Source organism: Electrophorus electricus, chromosome 24, assembly GCF_013358815.1.
Source record: "Electrophorus electricus isolate fEleEle1 chromosome 24, fEleEle1.pri, whole genome shotgun sequence".
NCBI lineage: Eukaryota > Metazoa > Chordata > Actinopteri > Gymnotiformes > Gymnotidae > Electrophorus > Electrophorus electricus.
This window is the reverse complement of record NC_049558.1, coordinates 4970613-4992500: the sequence shown is the minus strand read 5'-3', so window position 1 is coordinate 4992500 and position 21888 is coordinate 4970613. Positions and strand designations below refer to the sequence as shown.

The 21888-nt window shown below is 40.0% G+C and overlaps 3 protein-coding genes across 4 annotated transcripts in view; all 3 read right to left on the bottom strand.

The window, feature by feature from the left end:
• The window catches only part of lamb2l (laminin, beta 2-like), a 29098-nt gene extending 28569 nt beyond the window's left edge, over nt 1-529 (bottom strand). The window contains exon 1 of the mRNA XM_026998232.2: nt 460-529. The gene's annotated coding sequence lies outside the window, so the exon portion shown is untranslated. The remainder of the gene's footprint in view (nt 1-459) is intronic.
• Nucleotides 530-2416: 1887 nt separating this feature from the next.
• On the bottom strand, nt 2417-5466 carry si:rp71-17i16.6. 2 transcript variants are annotated; one of them, XM_035522547.1, is made up of 5 exons: nt 5234-5466; nt 4805-4948; nt 4508-4605; nt 3068-3153; nt 2417-2927 (listed from the first exon to the last, which is right to left on the bottom strand). In XM_035522547.1, exons 2-5 carry the CDS (start codon nt 4897-4899, stop codon nt 2709-2711), a joined length of 498 nt encoding a protein of 165 aa, XP_035378440.1. In that variant the 5' UTR covers nt 4900-4948; nt 5234-5466; the 3' UTR covers nt 2417-2708. The 2 variants fall into 2 exon arrangements, with proteins under 2 accessions (XP_035378440.1, XP_035378441.1); XM_035522548.1 differs by having other exon boundaries at nt 2417-2924.
• A 3862-nt stretch (nt 5467-9328) lies between these two features.
• Nucleotides 9329-14946, bottom strand: si:rp71-17i16.5 (phosphatidylinositol 4,5-bisphosphate 3-kinase catalytic subunit gamma isoform). Its single transcript, XM_026998205.2, has 10 exons — nt 12985-14946; nt 12423-12488; nt 12040-12265; nt 11857-11951; nt 11585-11731; nt 11079-11169; nt 10859-10989; nt 10514-10625; nt 10120-10277; nt 9329-9586 (listed from the first exon to the last, which is right to left on the bottom strand). The coding sequence occupies exons 1-10, from the start codon at nt 14944-14946 to the stop codon at nt 9329-9331; spliced, it is 3246 nt and encodes a 1081-aa protein (XP_026854006.2).
• Between the last annotated feature and the right edge of the window lie 6942 nt (nt 14947-21888).

Below are 21888 nucleotides of genomic sequence, written 5' to 3'. Positions count from 1 at the left end.
TACACCTGCAAATCATTAGAGCTACTGTGTATGTGCACAGAACATCACTAGTAATGGCTAGAATGAATGAAGGATGTCTGTCTACATGTCTATCCATCCATCCATCTGTAGTCTCAGTCAGAAATTGTACTCTTCAAAAAATCCATATTTTGTGGAATATGATAGGAGGAAAAGATACTGTGGCATCGTATTTGAAGGAAAATCAATAAACCAAGAATAAAACAACTCATAGCCTGGCAAAATATCAGCACGGAGTGATCAAAAATAACGTGTATACAATTTTACTTGTTTTCCCTTTCACCTCAAAGTTCCAGTAAGATCTAAGAACGTGTTACGATCTGTTGCGTTTTAAACATATTGTGAGGTTTCAGTCAGCCGTGCTGACAAGCTTCAGCTATGTTAATAACGGCTCGCGTTAAATAAGATTTCGCAAAGGTAAAGCAAGAACTGTGTACTCACCTGTTCACTTGATACTGCACACCGACACCACACCTTGAGCGGCGCCTTCACCTGTTTGGGAACAGCGTCGTACATGCTGCCGATAGTGGAAAGGCGGGAGGAGCCGAGCAGCGCTCTTGGCACGACCTTACTGTAAACCACACATATACCCCACTCTGTAAAATACTGAAACACTTATTTTATATTTACTTAAAAGTATAATACAATGAACACTAATAATATCAATAATGATTGAAACTCTAAAGTGTTTTCCGAGTATAAAATATTGTGCGAATTCCTAAAAAATCCGTTCCGGAAGCAGGAGCACATGATTCGGTTTCAGAAGCAGATAATCAGCTGTATCAAAGCAACACTGGTGTAAAACTTTCAAGATGCTAACTATTCATGTAAATTAACCAAACGTCTGCATTCAGCATATTGGCAAATCATAAACATGAAGAGCTGTAACTGAAAATAAATAAATATAAAAACATCTAATTACAGTTTATTCTCAATAATAAGTAGCCTAGTCAAATTTCAGTTTAATGCAAATGTAAGTGTATTGGAATGCATAGTGTTTCACAGAGCTACTGTGTATTTACTGCCAGAGTTTACTGTTGTGGTGTTTACAAATTAAATGATGCAGATTAGGTTTGATAAGAGTTTAAATTAATTCGAACTGTGTTTAATCGACAGAAAGAATGTTTTATTAATGGGCACTCTCATTAGTTGCCACTGGAAACAGCTTAATCACAAATGTCCTTCGTATCTTGAACTTGAACAGAGCTTATTAAGCATTAGTTTAGTGTCCAAAACACATCACTGCTTTCACTGAAAAAAGAAATACAGTGCAAACCTTTTCTAAATTGCCCATAAAACATGTACAAACTATCTGTCAAAACTAAAAGCATCCTTAAACATTCCTTATGCTTTCTGCACAGTCATGGAGAAGCACGCACAGAATCTGAAAGAGTGCCGGATCTTGAGGAATAATGAACAAACTAAATACTGTAGTTGGTGAAATAGCTTCATTTTCCTTGTGAGGGGTTTTGGACTCTTACAGACTTTTCTAACTGCCTAAAGTCAATTCTTGTTACAGATTATCCTGAATTAACATTTGCAAAAGTCTTGCCAAATTTTTTCCCATATATTGTCATAAGGAACCAATAATATGATGCATACATCAGTGATCTTACAGAAGTAAATAATGAAGCCATGCAGAGGTGCTGCAAAAGGAATGCTTTGGAAATCAACACATATTTAACATTAGTTTTTATCAATTTCTCAAAAAAATATATTGTGAAACATTTACTTGTGTGAGGAATATTGTTTAAGAAGGTAGAAAAAAAAACAACTTTAATACCAGAACACTATAATCCATGACAAGAAATTTAGGCATTTTAATATTTTCCTTTTTATAAAATAACATTGAGGTATAAACTTTTAAATGTTATTGAAACCTAATTAATTCTCCATTTAAACCATTTAAACATTAAACCTTATTCATTAAATCTTATTTAATACCAGTCCTATTTTGTCATCACTACAAGTTTAATTTGTATTTCCAGATATAAAATATAGACATATAGATATAAAAACTGGGGTGTAAATTTGAGAAAAATTTATGTATACATATGTATACATGTATACATAAAGTTCATGTATACATAAAGTTCAGGATGAGAGACACTTTGCAAACAACTCTTTTTCACCTCTAAATCAAATTTTGCATAATGGTAGAGCTCTCTTGGGGGTATAATAAATTCAAGCTGGCATGTAAAGAGTGATTTTGTGTGTAATTAATAACATCTGTGACAGTGATAACGATAGTGCCCATTGTGGTTTGCGTAAATAGATCACAATTGTGTCAAAACATCTGAAAAGATGAAGGGAATACTGCAGTGTTATACAGCTCACCAATGACCCACTGCCCCCTTGTGGCATACATGTGCAATAATTTGTAAGATGAAAATGCTCATTCATTTTTAACGGGTTCACCACTTGGGTTTATGGATGTAACGTTTTTGGCCACTCAGTGACAAACAGGTTCCAAGGCAAGGTACAGAACTCAAAAATGATCCTGGATGGTGCATTTTCTAAAAATTACTACGTTAAAAGATGAAAATGGAACACTGTATCAAGATTCATGCCGTTTTAGTATGTTACTTTCTTTGCTATTCTCAATTTACAATTTTCCCTGGACTTAGCTTCCAGCATGTCATTAACATGTTAGTTGAATAGATTGCAGCGGTATGCCAACACTGCTGCTGTTATTCTGTTAGTTGTTTGTTCCTCACTGCTGTGTATCGACTGGATCCCTCAGTCATATCCAGGTCAAAGAGAAAAGATGGAGGCCTCTGATTTAGGAGGAGAGCAGAGAAGGCCTGATTTCGCAGGGCAGAGTGGAACATAAACCTCACAACTGATAAGTGCTGCAGGTGATCCTGTCTCATCAGCTTCCTCCAGTCAGCTGTAATTCTGTCAGCCTGCTAAAAACAGTACAGCATTTTCCCCACGAGATATCAGTATAATATGTTTTTTTTTTTTATAGTTTTCATTTGCAAACAACTTTTGGCAAATCAGACTGGGTCCTGTTTTTTTATTTCATTTAATTATTGTGGAAATGCACCTCAGAGGGCCTTGTCTCCATTTCCCTGAGTATCCGAGTAGAGCGCTCTCTGAGTGCATCCCAGAATGCCTCTGCACTCACGTGATCTGTCAACAGAAGAAACGTGAAGCACGTGTGATTAGAGGATGTGCTTTTAGGCCAATATGTCCATGTCTAGAGTGTTGGTCAGCTTTTAGTTAGCATCACCAAATGAGGTCATAGGTGAAGAATGAACACTCCTACTCCACCAGTCTCATCAAAGGGATAATACAGGATTGTTTATTCAATCAACTGATTCCCCTTTATCTACAACACAAGATTCTAAAGTGGAAATTTTTAATATTAACTTGTTTCCAATTCAGAACAATTCAGATACAAGTCCAATACAACAGTTGCAAGCAGCAAGACTTTAGTTATACACATATAGAGAGTGAACACCACAAATAAGAACACACTATCTGACATTAGAGAGTGAACTCCATAAACAAAAACCTCTTGCATAACTGGACGCTTTAACCAAGAAGGAAAAAGGACAGTGTTGTGTTACTGTTTAAGACTATAAGAAAAACATGACCCTTAGTCACCCCAGGCCACAGTCCTCAGTACTTTGATTAGTTAAATGATAAAGTAGTTCACCACAAGTGTGTTATACATAAACTACTGCCTAACTAAGGTCTACATACAACTGTGTATAGACCACGCATATAAATATATTTAAAACATTAAAATGTGTTTCTTTTTTCCCCTACAGGCAGTTTAGCAGTATGATATTTTGAAGATGCAGCTTCTTCTAATGCTATATTGTAACGAATGGCCGAGTGCCGAAGGGCGTGGAGCAGGACGCACAGACTCCCGTGACTGTCAAATACATTTATTAACACGCAACGTACACATTAACTGTGACACTCACATATAACAGTAACGGATAGCATGACCTCTACGGTTAACACGGACAACTCACACGTAACCGAAGACAATATACACAGACAGAACAGCTAAACAAACATTAACAAGAGCTACATGAACGTGGACATTGACATTAAGCGCAGGCGCTAGCAAACAATGACCAACAGTGAGGGGAGCACCGACAGGGCTTTAAATAGCCCAGCGAACACTGACGCTAAACCCTGTACAGGTGCGTGCCCTCACGGGGGTGTGGCCACAAACAAGAGTAACCCCGCCCCCCGCAGGCCGTACCACGTGACTTGGGGGGGGGGGGGGGGCGTCCCGTGATATAGATACTGCTGATTATACGTCCATGCAAATGATTAAAATATATGCAACATAAAAATAAATAAATAATAGCCTTTATTTATTTAGCAGTTTTGAACAAGATTTACACTTTACAAGTCCTTTACACTTTGAGAGATACTTAAAGAACTCTTAAAAACCCTTGTAGGAACACTAATAGATCAGTATTATAATCAGCAGATGATGATTGGTCTGTGGTAAGAGCACTACCTCTCATGTTGTTCTTCATTTCCGTGTACCAGATGGGAGGGGTCTTGGGTGGTGAGGAGGGGCTGATAAAATACTCAGCAGCAGATTCCCCAAACAAGCTGAAAGAAAGAGACCCAGTTGATCAAACGTGTCCTCTCACCTGTCCAGTTATCCATCACCACCCACTGGTTCATCACTCATGTCAGGCAAAGCTGGCACCTTCTTTCACACACACACACACACACACACACACACACACACACACACACACACACACACACACACACACACACACACACACACAATGGGGTAGTATACCTGTGCAGGTACTGCTGGTAGTTAGTATGTGAGTCACCCAAGACAGATGTCCTTCCTGCCTCGACACGGTGTTTTTCTGTGTTCTGTTCAGTCATGCGTACTGTTTAGTGTGCAACAGTTCCTCGCAGGCATGGAAAAGTACCACTGCAGTGGACAATGATTGTAGCATTCAGCAAATTAACACTTTCCGCTATGACTCTTACATACTCCAATGCAATTATCAGAATGTGGTTTGACTATTTAGATTGTTAGTGTTTTTTTTAAAAAAAGCTTCCCATGTCTTCATACAAAATGTACCCTCTCTGTGTCTGTCAAAATGAAACACCAGCATATGAGTGCAGAGAAGCATAGAAATATATCTTTATAAATGTCTCATTTGAATGATTGAATCATTTCAACCCAACATCTCAGGAAATGATATACTCTTACCTGTAACTTCAGCTCTGTATTCACCTCTGTCTTTGAGACTTGACACTCTACACTCTCTGGCATCGTCCTGACTGACTTCAGATCAACCTGACTCGGCACTGGCAAGGTGATGAGATGATTGTGACTCCCATGGAGACACAGTTACCCAGGCGATCAAGAGCACCTGATTCATCTCTGGGGTGGGGGACGGTGGGGGTTCCCTCTCGACTCCAGCTGTATCCAGGGACTGTTTGGTAGTCTGTTCTCCCAGAAATGTTGTGCGTACATGTGTGTTTAATGATTGACTCTGCAATTGTGGGCTCATTCTTTCCTTGTTAATCCTAAACCTGACTTTGTGTCAGGGCCAAAAATAAAATAAAAATGTTAAAACGTTTTTTAAAAAGTGATGCCGATTCTTAGGCAGTTGTGATTCCACTATCTCGAGCTTTTTTCTGAAGCATGGGGAAACGAGTCTGTGCCTCTGAGGGGAGAGTTCACATGTATTGGGGGTTAGATTGGTCTACCCTCAGTCTGTTAGTGACTGTGGTTGTGGATATATGAATCCACATTTATGAATATGGGGTCTATGAATATGTTAATAGGAAGAACTATGGTTGGCCAGGCTAGTTTAGTACAGCCATATGACATCATTACATTGAAATCTTGCCTCACACTAGGAAGCATGTATTTTAAGGGTGGCTGAATTTCTTTTTTGTGTTCTCCTCAGGAATGTGGATTCCCTGTCCTGGACCCTATTGCACTGCAACCCATAAGAATTGTGAATTAGACGGACCCATTAGAAGGACCTGGAGACTGACGTAAATGGAACTTGAATCTTGGATTCAGTGGATATCCAGCTGCTGGGTGGATACTGCTGAAGGATCCTACATTGCATTTACATGGGATTCTTTTTATAATTTATGCATTTTAATGATTTTGTAATACAGGTATATTTTGGGAAATTGTCTGAGTGAACTGAATGACATTGAAGGGGTGAGAGGAGTGAGATGGTGTGTTACGTTTTTTCGCATTATGTCTAAGATGCTGGGTGAAATATTGAGTTCAAGAAGAGACCGTGACCATGTTAAATTCAGTTAGACCTCTTTTATTAAATTTCTATCGCAACAAAAAAATTTACATTTCTTATATTACACATAATATGTATTGATTAGGGTTAATTAGAACATTAATATAGCTTAAATTAAGCAATTTAATGTTTACTTTACTGATTAGTTTCTATAGTTTCTATGTCTTCTGTTGAGGTTGCCTTGTGGAGTGCTCCACGTCTGCATGGGGTGGATAGCCGTTCAGCATGACCGGTTTCAAATGGTGCTAGAACGCCACAGTCCACTCTGAACACCACAGGAAATCAGTCATGCTAGGAAAAGGCGGAGCTTGTAAAGTCTGTGTTGCATATGACAGATAATGGGCCGAGAGGAATTATGTCAAGGCATTTTTCCACACAGGAGGTCTACATTTGGAGTTTTTGTTTTTTTTTGGAGCTTGGTGGGTCTCTCTGAGAGTGAGAGGAGTAGCCTTCCCAGGGGGCCGAGGGACGCTGAAATGTGTCATGGCTGCTTAGCCATGGGACATCAGTGCTGAAAAGAAAAGGCCCTCTCAAAAGCAACGCGACCAGTAGCCCTGTGTGAGTGGAGGTTGTGCAATGGACACATGTATACAAACACACATGCAGTTACATGCTCACTTACAATAAGGGGATAGACAAATATTCTCTATCAACATATAAGCATATAGACATATAATTTTTTAATATATATTGAGTGAAAGCAAACAATATAAAATCTATGCACACAGTTAAAAATAACCTGTGGAATTATTTATAGAGCCTGCAGCTATCTGTAGTAGGGACCAATGTTCCAATCGTAACTGTGAAAGACAACTATGGTGAATATGTAAACAGTTCTGCATTTTTGTCATTACAAAATAGTCATCTGCATGGTCAGCATAGGTGATCAAAGTCATTCCACAAATGTTTGTAATATAAAATATGGATGAAGTGTATTTGGTCCATTCTGCAGGTGAGATACCTGTCTTTGCAACCATACATCACTATCCATGCTGAGTAAGCAATGGTCAGCCATGTTAGCTGAGTTTAGGTTTCTTGTATATAACAAAAATTTCATATTAAAATAATAAATTGACTTGTTTTGTGCCACACACACTGTTCACACAGATCCAGGGCCAGGAGTGCTATCAGCATGAATTAGGTCATCACTCTCACCAGAAACACCAGGCTGTTTTCCTGTGTCTGTTAATGCACTCAGGATACAGTTCATGAATGGCTTCATGTGGCATACTCCTTCGAACATACACACACATCCTTAACATAACTTGAGTGGTGCATTGCCATGCTTGTGGATGAGAAACGTATAATGGCAGATTTGCTGAGTGGGCGTGTCAGCCTCTCAGAACGTGAGGCTATAATATTCTCTCTCTCAAAGCAAAAGAGGGGTGTGAGATTATGCTCTACACAGATGTCACTGAATGTGATAAACACTGAGTCGATTTAGAGAGAAGGAAGAAATAGTTTTACTGTCTCACCAGTCCTACTTCAGAGAACTTGAACACAGATTTGCCTGACTGTTGATTTTGACCTGACTATTCACTCCACACATCAAACAAGTTTGTATACACTTAATGAAAGACCTGACACTTTTTCTGTGGAGGATTTTAGCTCAATTAGCTAGGACAAAACATCTGCTTGACCCACATGCTACATGACTAAGCAGTTATAAGAGCTGCACATCATCAGTTGCAAACCTTACCTAAGCTTGATCTACTGATGATGCTTGTGACCAACACTGGTCCTGGTGCCAGCCTTATATTTTACTGACAAATACATCCTTTATGCTTATGGCCTTTCCACCCATTTCCCTGCCATCTGCCAGTGGCTGGTGTGGTACATGGTGCCTGGCAAGACTGGCATGCTGGCACTGCTCAAAAAAACAAACAAACAAAGATATGTGGACTTACCTCTTGACAGAGTCTGATATTAGTCTTTGCTTTCCTCTCTGAGTACTGCACAGCTCCAAAAAAGGCAACAAACCATGTGATCTCATCAGTGGCACTGAGTCAGCATGCATTTGTGTGTAGATGTGTGTCAGAAAAAGAGCAAGACAGACACACAGAGATGAGGAAATATGAACAAAGCTTAGAACCTCTAGATGAAATGGACAAAGGAAGGAGAAGATCTAGACAAAATGGATAGACTGTAAAAGAAAAGCTGAATAAGAGAACAGATGGGAGCAGGGAGGGAAAGAAAGGTGGTTTCAGATGGAGTGGGTGAAAGGCTTGCTCAGGCAGAGCTGAATCTCGCCAGACTGCAGCCTCTCAGACAGACCCTCCTCCCCGCGTTCCCCACCTACTACTGACAACACCCCTGCACCCCCAAAAATCCCCCCCTCTCCCTCGCTCCTGCCTCAGTGCTAACAGCAATCACAGCCCATTATCATTATTTTACCAAAAACCAATTGCATTTTTTTTCCCCACACAAATTCGGATCAACTCAGAGACATGCTTTTAATTATTGCCTTTGACATATCTTGATTAATTCAACATAGTGTCACGGAGGTTGTGTGGATATGCTACCATCTTTGAAGAAAAACAATATGAATCCATCGAGGGCATGTTCAAATGAGTATGCACTATTAACAATTGTGTGTTAGGGCATCAATATCGCCTTGCGCCACTGATGGGGTGGATGTGCCATGCCTTGTGTGAGTGAACCACATTGCCCCCTTCAGTCAAGAAAGTCTTATTGCAACTCTGGTGCAGGGTGGCCTATAAGGAGAACCCTGAGAGTTTACATTTATAACTGTCTCACCTTGTACATAATCACTGTCTCATGCACTGGTTTTCTCCCACATATTTGTAGAGGTACTTTCATATGCCCATTTACTAAATGATAGATGAGATTCACATTGAATGATGCGGTACAATAGACTATCATTACACATTTTGCCAAGCTGAACAAAACACTATCTTCAAGGTACATCAGCTAAGCAACACAGTACACTAACATGCCCTCCACCAATCTAAAATTCCAACTGCAAAAAAAAAAAGGTTCACAGACAGCTGTTTTTTCCCCCCTCGTCTTTACTTGATGCCAGCCACCAAGTGGATCCACCAATTGGCCTGCACGGTCCAGCCCTTATCCTCACACATGGCAATCTGCTGCAGGAAGTGCTGGTGCGCCTCCTCCTGGCTGTGCTCCTGCTGCAGTGCATTGCGCAGATACCGCATGTCACCTGCTGTGCTGAGCTCAGGTATGCCCGTCAGCAGCATGAGGGAGAAAAGCGTCACCAGCAGGCGCGACTGAGAGCGCAGGGACATGTAGGCCTGGATGCAAATGTCCTGCAGGATAGGAAAGGTATAGAGCAGTGACTGCTTGGCCCCGCCCATCTCACGGGCCTGTTTAGCAGGCATGCTCAGCACTTGTGTTGTGGTACACTGGAGCTAAGATGTGTTGTAAGGCCCAGACGTAATCCAGCACAAAGGATTTAAGTCCTTTATAACTAGACAAATCCCCAAACACAACCGCATGTCTGGGACGAATGTCTAAAGAGCTAAACAACACCCAAGACTCGTTGAAACAATGCTAAGCATGAGTCATAAATGGTTTAAGGCACCTGTTTGCCTTGATGTATCCTTGAAAAAAAAAAAGTTCATATATGGGCAACACATCTCTTGATGTATGAATGTGCCACTGCTTCCAAATAATATAAGACATTCAATACTTTTGTTTTGCAGGAACCACGTTTAACAGTTGTAGTAAGTAAGCTCAATATTAGCATCAAGCTTTATATGCAGGTGCAGCACTTGAAACCCTATATTCAACATCACAAAAAGGCTTAGGACTCAGTAAAATACAATGATCCTGTACTTACCTTAAACCTCTGGAAGGACAAGCTTGTTTGGCCCTTCACTTTGCCCATGACATACAGGAAGTCAGGAGTGAGGACAAAGGGCACCCTCTCTCTGTTCACACCCAAGAAGCTCTTGGTGTTGCCCAGAATGTGACCAAAATCAATGTGGAAGAGATTCCCTTTGAGTGACAGCACAAATCATAATAATAAAAACCAACATAGCTGCTATATGTTTAGCAGTGCAGATTACAGTGTGGAAAATGTTCTAGAGGCTATTTATTTGCTATTTCTGACTGCAGGCATTTCTTTCACAGCTTGAGCTTGTGAGAGTGCATTTAATGAAAGCTTTTTGTCAGACTAAGAGATACACAATGTTGGACTGACTGACCTCATCTTAATTTGCTATTTACTTTACCTTGATTTGTAATCATGATGTTGTCATTATGCCGGTCACCTATGCCCAAAACGTACGTGGCCACACAGTAACCAGCACATGAACTGACAAATTTCTCCAGTGCTTGATACAGCTGCGCCATCAAGGATGTAGACCAAGAGAAAGAGATAGAAAAATGTGAAGCTTCTTCTGGATTGGAGATACTAGCACAGAACCTTTTTCTCAGTTCAAAAATAAAGCTGTCATTAATGACAGAAGTTGGGGAAAGATGCAACATATGGTGTACAACACACACACACACACACACACACACACACAGACACAATGAATGCTTGTGCATTTGTATAAAAGGAACTATCTTTGTACCTTTTCCTGTATGGAACACCTTCCCTTGAGCCAATCAAATAAGGCGTTATTATTGAAAGCTCCTGCTGTCCCTGCATGACTCCTCTGAATAGCAGCAATGGTAACAGCATCTCTCACAATCTCAATCACACCTGCATCAGAGATCAATATAGAACTTAACTGCACTCTCCAAATGTAACCCCTGTAACTGACCAAGAGCAATAAGACCATGTTCAAAAACCTATTTGAAATCCTGTGGAGATGCAACCGTATGGCACCAGGTTGAGATCCATAGAATTTTCTTTCCAAATTGAGTCCATCACCATCAGTGTCTATGATAAAGTATATAAAAACGTACACCACAATTACACTTCAGATTTATAAAACTTGGATAAAGTAAAAAAATTTAAAAAAATAAAAAAAACTTTTTCGCAAAGTTTCAGAGTATGACTCAAGCTTTTGACTCTTTTGACAGAGCCATTCTTATTGAAGGGTGTCAGATTAAGTTGTACAAGCCAGGTTTCAGACTGAGACTTATTAAAATGACTAATTTCAGACTGAGACTTATTAAAATGACACAAGTAAAGCATGTGTGATAAAAGCACAGATGTAACTGTAATAATAATAATAATAATAATAATAATATGGGCTAACATAACCAAACCAGTACTTAGCTAACATATGGTCTATGTACAGATCAAATTCAAGATAAAAAAATTTCTGTAGAATATTTTAAAGATTAAAAACCTGGATAATGAGCATGTCCTGTCTCAGGTCATCACCGTGTTTGAAGATGATTCCTACTGGTGGACCAGCTGGTGCCTCAGAGTCCATACAAGAGAACTCGAGCCAGAGAGGCTTTTTCTTGGAGGCCATCACTTTACATTCTTTCAGCTGTGTAGCATGTGGTTTGCACATGGTTAGGAACAGCTAACTTCAAAATTTGAAGAAGCTCAGGAAATCCATCATAGGACATTACTACTGCAAGTTTGGAAACTCTAAAATAATGGAAAACTCACAAGGATTGATCCTGCTTTGATCCGGGGATCAAAAGGCACCTGGAAGTCAGGAGGAAAACTATATTCCTGCAATATGTCTTGTAGTTTCTGGGCAGCTGTCAAACAAACAAATATTTCATTAGTTTAGTGTTGAATGCACTGCCATCATCCAAGAAAGAACTGAAAGATTTTTTTTCTTATTACCCAATGGTGAAAGAGCACTTTTTTCTGGATACAGTATTTTCACCCTAATGGCCACATCATGCAGAACCTTGATAACTTGAACTTGTCTCTGGAAGCTTGTCAGCATGGCCTCACCACAGCCCAGGAGGTAAGCTTCCAATATAACTGCCATACGCTGTTGAAAAAATGGGCAACCACCCACTTCACTCCGCAAGAACCAGAAGAAGAAGTGTCCTACATGCTTGCTCTGTTGCACAGATTTTGGAAATGAAAAAATATCACACTATGAGCCTCAGGTTAGGATCTACAGGGAATTTCACCAGACATGAAAAGGGCATGTTGTCGTATACTGCAGAGAGCAAAGAGTTTTGTAACATACAAAAATAATACTTCAACTGACTTACCCTGAGTGCTCTTTGGATCAGGAAGCGTGCCAGGCAGCTGTCATGATATGGCTCTACCTTCAACGTCTTTGGAAAAGATAAGTCCATATCATTCTCAACTTGAAGTATTAAATAAATACATATATAACTAATACAAATACAGTAGGTATTACCAGGTTATTTAGGTAAAAGGTCATACTGAAATATTACTTTTGAGGTACCTTCTCCAAATACAGCTAGAGTCTCAGGATTGCAGATAAATATCAACCAAAAAGCTATGGTGTATTTAAATGCATCTCAGCAATATTCCTATCAAGTTTCCAATAAATTATCGGCAAACAAAATTTGTCTACTAACATTTTCAACCTAAACTGTTTTCTTCACTTTATTTCTTTCTGACAGGAAAGCACTAGCTAGCTTGTGGGTTGGAACTAGCCTAATGACTAGTTGTGAGAAAATGAGATAAAAAATAACTGGATCTGGTTGAGAGTACAGAGATGAACCTTCAAAGATCTTAGGAACTTTGAACAACTCATCAGAAGGGCACACAGCAAACAACAGACTACTTCTGGTGCCAACTTACCTGGACCAGCTGCAGTAGGTACCTCAGTAACTCCTCATTAGAGATCATCTCCAGCCTTTGAACAGCCAATTTCCTGACTTTCTCATCTGTGTAGTTCACACTCAGCAGTTCCAGAGCTACAGCCAGTTCCAAGTCCTGAGGCACACAGTGATCCAGCAGCCAATGGATATCTTGAACAGCACTAGGCTTCAGCCAGTCTACCTTACAGAGAAACTGAGGAAGGTTTGAAGCATAAAGAACACTCTTCTCCCGGAAACTCTTCAGGGAGTGTTCTGAGGATGATGTAGGGGAGGACTGATAGGACATTTCAGTTTGAGATGACCTGGGATCTGATGAAAGAGACACTGCACTGGGAGGAGTCATGGCACCAGTGGACATCCTGCTGTGGGGTAGGACTACAGGGAAACTATACTGATCCAGCATAAATGTGATTGCCATGGATTTGACTACATCAGGATTGGTTGCAGTAGAGAGTTTGTCTGCTTCATAAGTGAAGGCTTCTTCTTCCTGCTCTGGAAAAGACCACATATGCAGTGTGTAGGATCCCTGGCTGAGGAGAGCTCTGTGATCAATCAGCTGGAGGTTTACAAAATATAACACCCTTCCTTTTCCTTTCTGGAAGTCTGGAACTTTGCATCCAAGAGAAGGGGACTTGGTTTCTTTAATGGGAGTAGTATCCATGCTACTAGAATTTATTGTGAAGCCTAATTTGGCTCCACGAGGGATATTCTTGAGAGGGATATCAAACTCAAGCCATGTGTTCCACAGAACTTCTTTTTCCAAGCCTTTTGACAATGAACAAACTGATGATAGCACCCTGCTACCATAAATAATCATGGCCTCTACATGGACAACTTGAGGCATATTACTTGGCAGCTCAGGTATATCAAACCCTATAAGCTTTACCCTAAAGTTCCTCTCACAATCCCAAAGTGAAATCATGACCATCTCTTCCATTTCCTTACCATCAATTGAGATTTCTTCATGGGAGCTAGAGAGACCTGTCAGACTGTCAACCAAGGGCCAGTATTCCTGTCTCACTGCATCATCGGAAAGTGAGGCCATGGAAACCAATGAGAGGTGAAGTTCCATCATGTTCTTTAGGCAGTGTCGGACCCAGAGGAAGTCAGAGAGTTGAAAATCTCCACATACATACTCCTCTCTGCCACAGACTTTAAAAACTTGCTCATCTGACCACTCAATGAAAGACTTGCCTACTGTAGTAGGCGATGCTGATTTCCAAATGTACTTAAGGAGATCATTAGGTGTATTACGCAAGTTAGTCTTAATAGGAAAGCTCATGTTTTCATAGTATATAATTATTGTTAGCTTATGTTTTAATTGATCTTGTTGGTCTTTTGGGATTGGCACAGAAGTTGTCCAGGGCTCTGTGGCATACACCACAGGATCTCGTTTTTTCAGTTCTTCCTTACGCGGTGTGGCAAACATTCTGCGGGCAAAACATAGTTCACTTAAACGGTTAACTGCTGCACAGTCTAAATCATAACCTATTAGTTCATTCAGAAAGTGCTGGTAATCTGCCATGTCCTCCGAGTTGCCCTGCTTTGGCAAAGCTGTGATCCAGACTGCTTGATGTCCTTCAGCATCCTGAAACCAAGGTGCATCCAGTGTTTGCAGTACCTGAAAGTCATCATAGATTTCATACTGGTCATCATCTTTTGTGTACAAGAGACTGTATTTCTCAGGATCAAGGAGCCCAAAAGGGTCTGGGAGCTTGTTAGTGTCTTGTGCGAGCATGAATAGCTGTAGTCGGAGTTGGTGAACGGTGCACTGCGCTGGGAGTTTGACAACCAGAACTTCATGACCCCCTGCAACCTGACCCCTATCCCTGATGGGTAACTTGCACATAAACACCAGACTGTGGTCTGAGGAGTACAGATATTCAGGAGGCTGTTTATTTATAGAGGGGTTTCGCTGATATTGCTCCCATTTCATCTCCATACCACCTAAAACAGAAATTTGAACATTAGAACAAATCTTCACTTTGTCATGGTAAGCATAAAATTCTTGCTGTCCCCTACATTCAAGTTATTGTGTGCAAACTGTTTCTCCACAGGATTGACTTTATCTAGCTTTAAAATGAAAATGATATATTTAACAGTTCTAATTTTCTTTATAAAGACAAAAACACTGCAAAGATTTATTTCAGTTATTGTGAAAACAAGTATTTAATAGAGGTACATATATTGGCAGAGTTGGCAAATCTATTAAAATATTTCCTGTAACAAATAGGGTGTGTATTTTCATTAGTCAAACAGGAAAAAGCATAAGGCTTTGTCTGTATAACAAAAGTTTGGTTGTAGAGAGCTATATCTGGTAACACCATTTCTTTTGAAGATCTTTTCAGTGTCTTCCTCATTTGTTTTTAGAACACCCTCTTTGTTAAGGGAAAGATTTTAATAGACAACAAAACCAGTTATGCCACATCTCTCTAAAGCATGTACTGGTCTTCGATTTAATTTGAGCCTTGTCCTTCTCGGTTTAGAATATGTGGTCAAATAGCTTCCTTATATGAAAGGCACTATAAAGCCCCACAGTGAAATTCTGACAATATCATTTGAAACCATGAATTAAAGTAACAACAGAGCTAGGCAAAAACCTCACAGTGTGGCTTGTACATACATTAACTGCTGGAAAATACATCACTTAGTATTTGAACCAAGATGTGTGATGTTTAAAAAGATGTGTGACGTAGTGTTCACGGTGTGATTTGTACATACGTTAACTGATGGAAAATACATCATTAGTATTTGATCCAAGAAGTAGTGAAACACAGAAAAATGAGAATAGAATTTCTGCTGTTCTTGGGTATATTCAGTTCTAAGACATGTTTAGTTGAATTAAATTGTCATAAATATAGCAGTCACGTACATCACAAAATTCATTTAAACTTTAATGAAACAGGAGCTGGTTCTTACATGTTGATCTTACTCCAATCACCTGTACATAACATTACAGTGTTTCTAGGTACTTAGTTATGTTCCTGGTAAATTATGTTGCTTTGGATAAACTGGACTACATATATTTATCGTATTCACTCTCTGTATCTGCTTCAAAATGTAGCAGATGTATATTTGTGCATGCATCCTTGAAAGAAAACAACGGTGGCCTCACATTGACAGCTAAACAGAAGATTATGTTGCATGAAGATTCACTTAATATTAAAGACAGATCATTCTTACCTGTTGCTTTGTTCTTGTTTTAACGTGCATACATGACCTTCCTTGTAATAAGAGTCCAACAGGTTAGTAATGCTTGCACACTTTACTTCCCCATTCCATTCAAGACAAAATCTATGGTAAACCTCTTCCCCATACTGGTTTCCCTATTGTGTTTCATACAAGCCATAGCCTAATTTTTTAATCACGTGGATGTTTAATGCAATAGCCGATACAGTAGCATAGGGGAGGAGCACGCAGGGCACTCACTGCGGGTGAGCAGGAGGCGGTCGTAAATTTAAAAAATAATCATACTTTTTAAAAAGGCCCCCCCCCCCACCACAGAATTTTGCGCTACGCCAATGAGCCTATATAAGATATGATTTTATTCGCCTGTTCATTATCCATGAAGTACAACGTCTCCGCCTCCTCCACCTGTCGACGTAATCAGTTAAAGTGTTAGGTTTAGATCTTACACATCAGTATTTTAATTCTGATCAGAAATTGATTCGTTGGGCGGTAATAGGCTACCTCGCACACGATAGGCGTGCGTTCTCCGGTCTGTTATATATTTGACGTTTCATTAAAGTTTGAGTATGTCTAAAGGAAATAGCAGACTGTTAAGTGTAGTGGTTTATATGAGTAAACCATGTCTGAAGTCGCCGAGAGTGTTAATGCCGAAATCCGTGTGAAAGGCTCCTCAGGTTGGTTCCTTGACAAAGACTACATTCTGTAGTATGTAAACCTTCAGTCATTTGGTTTGATCTCTTAAATGTCACTTTTACATGCGATGTCTTCCCCTTTTAAATAGAACAAGAAAAATCGGAAGAATTGTGTAGGCCGAAGTTTCAGTGGTGCTCCAAGCCGTATCACAATGTAGCTACCGTTCGGCCTTTGAAAAATGGTATATCGTTCAGCCCTGTCTGTTTACTATGCCAGTTACATCTTGGTTTAAATGGATACAGTGGTGAATTATTTATTTAGTTATTTACCGTTTTAGGTGGGGAATGTTCATCCTTACCAACAACGCAGTCAATCTCACCTGCAAGTACACACGCAAGCTTTTCCCCAGAGCAAGTCAGGTTGGACAGCATCTTTCCTTGTTTTAAATTGACAGTCTCTACAGTTGCCTATATTTCTCCGTTAAGGAAATTATTGCTTGCCGTTCATTTCTAAAGTCCAGGTAATTTCTAAGTCCACTGATTGGTTTAAATATTACCTTTTCATTAATGCATGTGGTCCCCTGAAATCGACCATGAAACCTATAACCACACAAAACCACATACATTCTTTAACCTTAGTCGGTGTTTCTTGTCTCGGTGAGCTCAACTACCACAAAAATTACCACCCACTTTGAGCCTGCTTATCTTAATTTGTAATCAGTGAATGTAGTCAGTTGCATAGAAAAGCAGTAAGTGCTTTAAACAAAAGCTATATTTGGCTGAATGCACAATGCATGACAATAGAGTGAAGTCAAGTGTCATAATGTTCAACTTATGGCATGTTCCTGAGGTTTGTCATTCTTGCCTACAAAGGAGTAGAGAATGGGGCAGAGCAAATGATAGTGAGGTTCTAAGAAATGCTGCAAGATGTCCAAGTCTCTGTAGTTGACCACCAGTTTGAGGGCCTATTAAGGCCAGGTAGGCCAATTGTTGCTCAGAATCGGAGCATTCATTGCATTCACAAATCTACAAATCACTCCTTCTTGAAGTAGGCCTCGATGTTTCAAAATTACCTGTCAAGAGGGTACTGTATCAAATTGTTAATCAACTTATTTTGAGAACACTGGCTATCCTGATGGCTATGACTAAAATTGTTGCTAAAAAGAAGAGCGATAATCCAGTCTTCTGATGTCAGCAACTAAAACATTTCCACATGATCTGGCTGTATTACCCATAGGTAACACATCTCTACAAAGAGGCAGCCTCCGTTCCTCTCTTGCTGTTATTTTGCATGTAGGATATAGAAGCATGGACTAGGCCTTAAGCATGCATCTCGCTGGAGAATGGATGGAAGTGAAGGCCTGGCTAAAGTTAATGAGAACTGTGAAATTGATTTACAGCAGCTGTAAGGTGGTGCGTCAAAGCTGAGGTTGGTGAATTAAATTTTTAAAAGTGGCCACCATTATCAAAGCTGAGGTTGGTGAATTAAATTTTTAAAAGTGGCCACCATTATGATGTAGTTTTGCCACCCCCTGTGGTTACCGTACTTCAGAGGTGCACCACCCCATTGTGATTTTGCCAGGTTTGGTGGTTCATAAAGGTGCCTCAGTGTTGGGTAAGAACTACCTGGTGAAGAAGGAACTTTAACAATCTGGCGGGTTGGACCTTAATTTCACAGAATGTTTGGCATAAAATGACTGGGAATTGCCTTGCTTAAACTTAAACATCTTGTGTTTCTGGAAATCACTGCAGAAAAGCTGGGTAGTGATGGAGCATTAAAATAATAACTTTGTGAAACATTTAAGGCTGTGTGGCTGTTCTGAGAAATCAAAATCTCAATGTTTAAAAATTCTTATCCTGATTAATGATCAGTGTGTTCACAACTTAAATTGTTCGTTCACAAGGTTAAACTGCATCTTGAATGCTGGCATTCTCTAAAGAGGCCTCTCCACCCCCTTGTTTAAGACAATTGACAACTGTGTGCTGTCTATATAAAATTATATTCAAGTCAGATCTTAAGACCTTGACATTATTGCATTTAAATTATAGGCCCAACATGTCAAGTGCCTGATCATCATATGCAAGTTTACACTCCAGATCCAGAAGTCTAAATAGATTTGTATAAACCATGAGGCAAGGGCACACAGAGAGCAAATGTTCCTTTCTTTTTTAGCAATTTTGCTTCAAAGTGGTTTTGGAGAACATTGTCTGGATGCTCTGCCTTTCTGAAGTGTTATTTCTGACTGGAGCAAAAATGGCTTGGAGGAAAACAGTTATTGTGGAGGTAATGGGTATGTGTCCTCTGCAGTCTAAATGTAGCATGTTGCTTTTTGCTTCTTCTGGCTAGAAGGTCCAGGCAAAACTTTAGAAATTGGACTCTGCCTGCCCCCTTCTCCTTTGATGCACGTGACTCTGTGCAAAGAGCTGCCCATGCAAAAAGGATGGAGGAACTGAGGGAGATGGAGAAAAGTCATCTGGAATTGGTTGGTATCTCCACCCTCATTTCAGACTTGACTTGTACAGTTTGTTTTTGGCAATTGCTTTTTCTTTGAAAAGCACTGACTGCTCATCACATGAAGAAAAAAACACGACCCCCACCCCCCACCCCCCAGGCTTCACGGTTCATCGCTAATCCTGTGAGGAAATACAAACCTCTGGTGCTGGCTCAGAGCACGCGGCCACTCACAGTTCCCCGAGATCCTTTCTCCAGTCGTGACACATGAAAAACATGTAGAAGTCTTATTCGCTTTAGCTGTGCTTTCTTTGTTAAAGAAAGTGATGTTTTAAGTCTTATATAATAAAACTGTCCAGGAGAAGGCTTATTTCCAACACTGTCTTGTATGAATCAAAGCTAGAACTGAAGGTTCATAAGGTGTATGCCAAGGGTCATGATGTTGGTAATGTTGTACATTGATCACTTTTGTTGGTTCTGAACTAGCCATACTGACTTCCCATACAACCCTTTACTCGTGCTACATCAACAGCTTTGTGTGCTGTTCTGGTCCACCCTGTCGCTTAGTGAGTCTCTTGCTGTTACCTTAATCAGTACATCTTGTATGTCCACATTTAAACACTTAATCACAAATCTGGTAAGTGAAAGCATAGCTCAAATGTGTGGTGGAAGACGGTACGTCCCTATTTTGATTAAAGGACCTGCATCAACCTGTTTCCTACTCTGTGTTGTTCACTGTCAGGTTTCACTTGTAGAGCTCCTCCCAAGCCAGAACAGCAGTTTAAGCAGTAAGATCTTTGATGACCTTAGGTGGGCATTACTCCCTGTTTTGCCTTCACACTAAGCTTGTAGAAGAAATACATTTTAGCTTTCGTGATCTCTGCACCTAATGTTTAAGCCATACTGCAGTGGGGTGAAGATTGCACTATTGCTTCTAAGTGCATTTGTTTGCCAGCACTTCCTGCCAGAGACACTTTTGGAAACATTGTGTACCCTGAAACCAAGTCTAGATTTATTAAATACTGCAGCAGTATTGCATGAACACCTACAGTGTTTGCAGGACAAGTGAGCAGTAAGCACTGTAGAATTGAACACTCAGGTTTGCTTGCTTTAACCATGACCAGAATTTTGACTAATATCTTTAGAAACAAGGCACATTTTGTAATAACAAACCCTGTCTATTGGATAAATGAACCCAAATAATTGTAACTTTAACTTAGCCTGAGATGTATGTTTCAGGTTGGTTATGAACAGATATGTAATTATTGACAAACACCTTTTTAAAAAGAATAATTTCAGTGATGGGTTGATATTGCCGGCCAAGACCACTTATTTAAGTAGACTTCAATTCACTCCACTCTCATCAGTTTAATGTCTGGCATTGGATATTTGTCAGGTTACATCTTTTCTTATAAAGACTAAAATTGGTGTTTAAAGCTCCTAGCTTTGTTTAAATACTGACCATGTAGGTCTTGTATTGTAAAATGACTTTTGAACATAAAGTCTCTGTGATACAAAGCAATACTCTCATATAGCCCACAAGCCTCTTCAAAGCAAATACACTGCCTGGCCAAAAAAAAAAAAGGTCACTACCTGGATTTAACTAAGCAAATAGGTAATTGGATATCTTGAACAATTGTGAAAAAATTGAAGAATTTTGAAGAAAACAATTGAAGAAAAAATCTTGAGCAGTTGTGAAGGGCAATCACTTAAACATATGGTGAAGTTAAATCTTAGAAAAACAATAGAACAATAGGACTAAACAGCTGTGTAGCCTTAAGAAAACCACTTGTCAGTGAGGCTAACTGGCAAAAACCGGCCTTAAGTTGGCATAAAGATTGGACTCTGGAGCAATGGAAGGTAGTCATGTGATCTCATGAGTCCAGATTTACCCTGCTCCAGAGTGATGGACGCATCAAGATAAGAAGAGAGGCGGCTTAAGTGATGCACCCATCATGCCTAGTGCCTACCATAGAAGCCTGTGGGGGCAGCGCTATGATCTGGGGTTGCTGCAGTTGGTCAGGTCTAGGTTCAGCAACATTATGTGCCCAAAGAATGAGGTCAGCTGACTACCTGAATATAGTGATCGACCAGGTTATTCCATCAATGGATTTTTTTCTTCCCTGATGGCACGGGCATATTCCAAGATGACAATGCTAGGATTCATCAGGCTCAAATTGTGAAAGAGTGGTTCAGGGAGCATGAGACCTCATTTTCACACATGGATTGGCCACCACAGAGTCCAGACCTGAACCCCACTAAAAATCTTTGGGATGTGCTGGAGAAGACTTTGCGCGGTGGTCCAAATCTCCCATCATCAATACAAGATCGGGGGGGGGGGGGGGATTAATGCAACTCTGGACAGAAATAAATCTGACTTGTGGAAACAATGCCACAGTGAATGCGTGCCGTAATCAAAGCTAAAGGCCATCCGATGAAATATTAGTGTGACACTTTTTTTGGCCAGGCAGTGTAACTTCCCCTTATAAAGAATCTTCAGCCTCCTAAGGAGGCGTGAGTTAGAAGCCAGGTAAATTACGTTTTACATCTACAAGAACAAGCATACAGTCATGATCATTCAAAATCTTCCAATTTAAAAAAACCCAAAAAA

Coding starts and splice junctions, on each gene's coding strand:
- si:rp71-17i16.5 (XM_026998205.2), bottom strand. CDS start 14,946: ATGGAGATGAAATGGGAGCAATATCAGCGAAACCCCTCTATAAATAAA. Junction 12,266..12,422: donor TGATCCAAAGAGCACTCAGG/GTAAGTCAGTTG, acceptor TCTGTGCAACAG/AGCAAGCATGTAGGACACTT. Junction 11,732..11,856: donor TCAAAGCAGGATCAATCCTT/GTGAGTTTTCCA, acceptor CATGCTACACAG/CTGAAAGAATGTAAAGTGAT.
- si:rp71-17i16.6 (XM_035522547.1), bottom strand. CDS start 4,899: ATGACTGAACAGAACACAGAAAAACACCGTGTCGAGGCAGGAAGGACA. Junction 3,154..4,507: donor AATGAAGAACAACATGAGAG/GTAGTGCTCTTA, acceptor TTCTGTTGACAG/ATCACGTGAGTGCAGAGGCA. Junction 2,928..3,067: donor TGGAGACAAGGCCCTCTGAG/GTGCATTTCCAC, acceptor TACTGTTTTTAG/CAGGCTGACAGAATTACAGC.